The 6713-nt window shown below is 26.9% G+C and overlaps 3 protein-coding genes across 6 annotated transcripts in view; 2 read left to right on the top strand and 1 right to left on the bottom strand.

The window, feature by feature from the left end:
• Positions 1-687: 687 nt before the first annotated feature.
• On the bottom strand, positions 688-3015 carry Trp1 (translocation protein 1). The gene is made up of 6 exons (XM_017910869.1): positions 2953-3015; positions 1942-2391; positions 1462-1809; positions 1293-1396; positions 1022-1168; positions 688-897 (listed from the first exon to the last, which is right to left on the bottom strand). The coding sequence occupies exons 1-6, from the start codon at positions 2986-2988 to the stop codon at positions 726-728; spliced, it is 1257 nt and encodes a 418-aa protein (XP_017766358.1). The 5' UTR covers positions 2989-3015; the 3' UTR covers positions 688-725.
• Positions 3016-3762: 747 nt separating this feature from the next.
• On the top strand, positions 3763-4497 carry MED18 (mediator complex subunit 18). Its single transcript, XM_017910761.1, has 2 exons — positions 3763-3965; positions 4050-4497. The coding sequence occupies exons 1-2, from the start codon at positions 3763-3765 to the stop codon at positions 4495-4497; spliced, it is 651 nt and encodes a 216-aa protein (XP_017766250.1).
• Positions 4498-5087: 590 nt separating this feature from the next.
• The window catches only part of LOC108555268 (RNA-binding protein 1), a 10010-nt gene continuing 8384 nt past the window's right edge, over positions 5088-6713 (top strand). For all 4 annotated transcript variants that reach the window (XR_001890763.1, XR_001890762.1, XM_017910853.1 and 1 more), the window contains exons 1-3: positions 5088-5190; positions 5878-6091; positions 6185-6277. Coding sequence is in view for 2 of the 4 variants with exons in the window: in XM_017910853.1 (XP_017766342.1) it covers positions 5883-6091; positions 6185-6277 (302 nt within the window). In the remaining 2 variants the exon portion in view is untranslated. The remainder of the gene's footprint in view (positions 5191-5877; positions 6092-6184; positions 6278-6713) is intronic.

The raw sequence follows: 6713 nt of genomic DNA on the forward strand, positions 1-6713 counted from the left end.
GGCTCTGCTAAAGACAAATTTGTAGGCAGTGTAACTGATAAATAATTTTTTAAAATAATTTTATAGTCAATTTATCAAGCTTTATCGAGCACTGTACGGTTTTTGAATCTGATAAAATTGTATTACTAAAACGTGACACTCTCTGTTATTCTTGGTAATACTGTATTTTATAATATAACATATTAAAAATATTTATTTAATTGATTTAGAGAAATCTCAGGCACCTATATTAACGTAAATATACGTTTTTTAAAATAGTGTTTGTAAGTAAAATATACACGTATAAATAAATGTTGGTGAATTATAATTTAAATAAAAATACATATTTAAACGGAAGCTCACGACTGGTTCACTTACATTACAATTTACAAAAATTTCATTTGTGTAAAATATAGATACAATTTCCTTGTTCAATGGCTATAATATTTTAAATGCAAAAAATGCAAAGATATTGGTTAAGCAATAAATGTATTGAATTCGTTAAATTTATGTAACGTATTTTTGTTTACACTACATTTTCCTTTTTTTATTTTGAGTGATATTAAGGATCAGATCTTTTTTTTCTGGAGAAATAAACCACACATACTTTCAAAAAATAACAATTATACATAAATACATATGTATGAATTTACCGTTGCCATTTAAATAGAATTGACATGATTCAACCATTGATTAATGTGACAGTTATTAAAGATAAACAAAAACTATTTATTGCCAATCTCAATTTAAACCATAACAAAATCTCGACCCGTATTAGATTTTTCACTTTCTGAACTTTCACTACCCTCTTCACCATTTATCAATTCAGATGAAGGAAGCTTGTTTTCTTCACTAGATGATATTTCTTCAATTTGAGTATGTTCCTTAGATATTTCTTTGATGCTTGGTTTTTCTTCTCTATAAAAAAAAACGTAAATATGAATACAGTGTTAACAATAAGTATCTCATAAAGTTAAAATATTTAATAGATTTAATCGTAACTAATAATAATTAATTATATTACTATAACATTTTAACTTACAATTGTGATGATGTTTCTTCGGTATCTTCTAATGTCTCTTCACCATCTATCAATTCTGACGAAGGAAGCTTGTTTTCTTCACTAGATGATATTTCTTCAATTTGAGTATGTTCTTTAGATATTTCTTTGATGCTTGGTTTTTCTTCTCTATAAAAAAAAAAATGTAAATATGAACAGTGTTAACAATAAGTATCTTATAAAGTTAAAATATTTAATAAATTTAATCGTAACTAATAATAATTAATTATATTATTATAACATTTTAACTTACAATTGTGATGATAATGTTTCTTCAGTATCTGAATCTTTTTCTTTTTTTTTCTTCTTTTTACTAACTTTTTTATCGCTTTCAGATATGGGACCATAGTATTCATACTATAAATAAATTTATACATATAATACATTTATTAGATAATACATGATTAATAAATGATACACACTTGATAAGGTGGCCAGAATGAAGCCAAGAATCCAACATCTGCAGTTAAATTAGGCAAAATCCAAAGATGACATCTGCCAAGGGTTGGCACCCACAAAACGCAAAATAAAATTATTCTAATAATTATTAATGCCAAAATGGATGTAAGAAATCCAGCAGCTGCAATGCTTGTATAATATACACCATGACGGATTGTCAATGGCCACAATGGGAAAAGACAAACACCAATTGCACCCAAAACTACAAGTGTTCCAAAGAACCAGTAATATATGGGAATTGGCTCATATATCCAAACATAAGCATCATTGCAGTCAACAAAATACTGTTCCATATGCATTTCTAAACGTACCTAAATCAATTAAATTCTTTTCAGTCATTCAGTTATTTTATCCCTTTCAACACTAAGACTTTCAATAATATATATATATATATATATATATAATCATTAAATAAATGAACTATTACATAAATCAAAACTCACTTTTGGTTTTTTCTTTTTTTCTTCAATTTTATCTTCGTTTTCTTTTTCGCTTGTAGCATCTTTGTTTTCTTTAGATTCTTCCTTCTCTTTCTCAGTAGATTTCTTTTCTTTTTTTGTTTCTTTAACTTTTTTTTTTACTCCACGTATTTTACATAATTCTTCCTCAGAAATTACTACTTTTTTAGCTCGATGAAAGAATTTATGTCTTAACATCAAATCAAGAAATAGTGTAACCTGTTCACGTGTCTCAAATCTATAATCACTCCATGGTGAGTTTTCCAATAAAGCATCCACTGCACGAGTGCCAGTGAAGTATTCAACAGTGTGATTTCTATCAAATTTTGTTTTTTTTGTTGGTACATTCTTACGAATCCATTTAGCTACTTCATATTCTTCTTTAGCTGGTTTTTCTTGAATAACTTCATTATTTACGTGATATGATACTTCCTGCTACAAAAGGTTATATCTTAATTTTTGACATTTCCATAACATTCTACAATCATAATAACACATATCAAATGTAAGAATTAATATAAATATTTTTATTAGAGATTAAAAATATATTTTCTTTTATTATGAAATATGTTTAATTTAATTGTAATTTTTGTATATAACATAAAAAGCAAAATAGTAATAGCTTAGACGGTACAATTAGTGATCCGAAATACATTGAAATACAATTAAAACAATTGCTAAAGGTGAAAAAAAATCATTCAACATAAACATGAGAACACATAAACAACGAGATAAAGAATTATATTTAATAATAAACTAAACATATAATTAAAATTAATTCACAAATTCTGAATGGTGAAAATGAGTTGTGTTTGCTACGTCATTCGTTGGACTATGTTGCAACTCTTATTCATATTGACACGTGCTTTGAAGTAATAAAACAAACTGAAGATAAAATAAAACTGAACACTGTACTTCCGGTCACAAAGAAATCACCACAATTTATATGTACTGCTGAATAATATTGTAATAATTGCAGCCATATGTGATGCTTACATCTTTGCGCTTCTTGCTTTTCCTACGTTCCGCCATGTTGTAAATTTCGTTTTGCGCTTGCGCTCTGAAGCTTATCTATTCATTAGCAGAAGCAACAAACGTGGCATGTGTCCTGCGTAAAATGTTCACTGTGTAGCCGGCTATTTAAATATGTGCACATATTGTTCATTTTAAAACGGCAAACCAAATTTGTAAATACATTAATAAATGAATTTCTTTTAATTATATTAATATTTTGTTTATCGATATTTCACATATATTTTATGTTACTTACAAAAATGTATTTTATAATTTTACTTTCATATTTTAATTTGTAACTATTAACATTTTCCGTCAACACACATTTTTTAATAAGAATTTTATTGTAATATAAATTTAAATAATTGGCTTTGTTTATTCTTTATTTTTTACCGTATTCGTGTATGATAATAATATTAAATTAATACTTAAGAAATTTATGTTATTACAAAAGTTTAAAGATAATGAATTACGTGTAAAATAATGAGATAAGTGAGGATATTAAATATGTAAAAATGTAAAAAGTTTTAATATAAACTATTCTTACACATGCCATTGGAAATGAAACAATTTTTCTATTTACATATATATAGTTGCAATTCTATATGAAGTTAACTGTTAATGATTCAAAAATCACATCAAATGCTGCATGAGATAAATTTATAATCATATTAAAAACATTATAAGTATTAAAGGCATGTATTAACCTATAAAAGTAAACGTCTGTCAAATATTTTGTCATTTCTTAAATAGAAAAGATTTATATCATTGCAGAAAACTATAACCTTAAAAATGAGTACACCAATAAGTACAGCAATGGATAGTTTGACAGCTGCAATTAGATCTAATATAATTCCAAATCAAGAATACTTATTACAAGGATCAGTGTTGGATAGTGCTGTAGAAGTATTGCTTCATAGATTACGTGGTTTATGTGATAATGTAGATACTGGACCAGAAACTTTTAATGATCATGAAATGTGTTTTAGCATTAGGTATGTAAAATAATTTTGCAAACATTATTAAAAGTATCCCACTACTTATAAGTTTATTTAATTATTTAATATTTTATGTTTTAGAGGATCAGAACAGCCATTACTTCTACGTGTAAGAAGAGCTTTAGATTATCAAGATATGCCTTGGCAATTACGTTATATTGGTCAACCTGAATTGGGTGACAAATCACGACCCACAATTGTTAGAAGCAGTTTAGATATAGCAACTAGTAACACAGTTGTTGATTTTTTAACAGAACTTGGATGTAGGCTAGATTTTGAGTACATTGCACGTGGTTATATGTTTCGTAAGGGAAGAATGAAAGTTACAGTTTCCAAGATATTTAAAATGGGTCAGCAAGGAAAAATACCTGAAAGTATGGAAGCAATATCTCAAAGTTATTTAGTAGAATTGAGTGTTTTAGCACCTAGTGGTCAAGATGCAATAGCAGAAGATATGAGAATTTTTGCAGAACAATTAAAACCCTTAGTACAACTTGAAAAAATTGATTACAAAAGACTTGTCCATTAATATAAAATTTATTAAACCAATATTGTATTCTAAATTGTATTGTATTTGTAAATTTCTCCATAGAGTTGTATATAATTAAATTTTTTATAATTTAAATCACGTAAAAAATAAAATTTTTATATTTGCTATAGCTAAATTATTATTTTTATACATTATTGTCTAAATTATTAATTTATCATAGCAGTAAAGTACATGAGAACATGTTTATTATACTGTATATACAATGTGAGTCAATAAAGAGTATTTATCGATTTCCATAAAAAAATTACTTAATACAACTTGTTTCTTAAATAATGAATTACAAATATTTTTAATAAAATGCTATTACAGTCCAATGTATTAATTTTATATACGATACAATTAATTTATAATTCAAATTAAAAAAAATGTTTTAGTCCTACAGTAATAATGTAAATATTAAAACAAATTATTTTGGATATAAGATTACATGAATATAACAAATGTTAATGTTAAATATAGATATAACATTATAGTTACATTAAACTTTCTTTTGACTAGACAGCAGAAAGTAATATACATACACCAATGCCATCTTAGAAAGGAGGCCACGGAATAAGATTAACGCTACATACGCCACCATTTTGTGGGCATTTCTACTTGTGCAGTTCGAGAGGTTGGTTGTGTGCGTTACAAGCCTATCAAATTCGTTTAATAAATTTACACACTTAAAATGTAAGTAAGATATACTATTTTAGTAAAAATAGATATACATTTATTTACTTTTACATATTTTTAAAAATATTATGAGCCAATAGAGAAAATGCTTTAAAATTTTCACGGCATCGGTTTCTGTTCGGACAGATTCTAATCCGTCGTTATATTTGGTTATATATATAAACAAAATTTAAAACAAAGTAATTACTATATATAAAAGTAATATCTTAAATAATTCAAAAGATCTGTGTTTTGACTTTACATTCAAATATTCAAATTGGAATAATTATTTCTCGTTACTGCAGTAAATTGGGAACACAACATGGCGGTATACCAACTTTCCCTTTTCAGTATGATCTACTAAGTTTTTTGACTAAATTGACTGTAGATTATTAAGCTTATTATATAAGATTAATCTAGTTATAAAAGAGATCCATAAAGTACATATTACTATTATTATAATAAAATATAAATTATAAACGTTGTTAGTACTATATTATTTCTGTCGCCGGTCGATATCTTTTTAGAATAGGTAAACTGACATTGAGTGTTGATTTATTCTCATTGACTATTATACTCGGTAATACATCTATCAAGGACATAGTATCTATTCATATTAAACATTTATATGCTTGAAATACATGTGATCTATGCCAATTTATATCGATATTTTATTATATTAACCAAAATAATTGTTATTTACAGACAAAATGTCACGTTATCGTGAATGGGATCTTTCATGTAAAGTATACGTCGGTAATCTAGGAAATAGTGCCAGTAAACATGAAATCGAAAGCGCATTCAGTAAATATGGGCCCCTTCGAAATGTGTGGGTTGCCAGAAATCCACCTGGATTTGCATTTGTGGAATTTGAAGATCCACGTGATGCAGAAGATGCAGTCAGAGGATTAGATGGAACGTATGTGTTATATAGAATGTGTGCAATAATTCATTTTTTATAAATAATTTTAATATTAAATATAAAAAATTTTATTTTTCCGTCATTTTTTAGACGTTGTTGTGGAACCAGGGTTAGGGTAGAGATGTCCTCTGGAAGAAGTAGACGTGGTGGTGGTGGACGTAGACCAGGTCCAAGATATTCCAGGTAAGAAATCTTGAAGTATTGAATATCCGCATTTTACAGCAACATTTGAGCTGCTGCAGATGGCTAAGTGTCTCGCCAAGTAGGTATTACACTGCAGTACTCAAATAAGAATGTCAAGAAACAATGCACGGGTTTTGGTGAATTTCTTTTGCACAGAGGATGTAAAGTGATTTTTTTTTTTTGTTATTTTGCATAGGAATGCAGATAGAATATATTACATTATTTTTATTTGATCTTACTGCTCTTCTGGCTAGAACTCTTATAATAATATAAGAATAGTATATTAAAAGATTTGATAAACTGAAATAATATCAATATAAAATATATAAATAAATTTAGAAACAAAAAAAAAAACATGTTAAGCATACTAAAATAGCTTTATGAAAATGTAAAAGTTTACGAGGTTAGCCGAAGAGCAACCAAACACACTGCATGG

Source organism: Eufriesea mexicana, unplaced genomic scaffold (genome assembly GCF_001483705.2).
Source record: "Eufriesea mexicana isolate 0111107269 unplaced genomic scaffold, ASM148370v2 scaffold474474847, whole genome shotgun sequence".
NCBI classification, from domain to species: domain Eukaryota; kingdom Metazoa; phylum Arthropoda; class Insecta; order Hymenoptera; family Apidae; genus Eufriesea; species Eufriesea mexicana.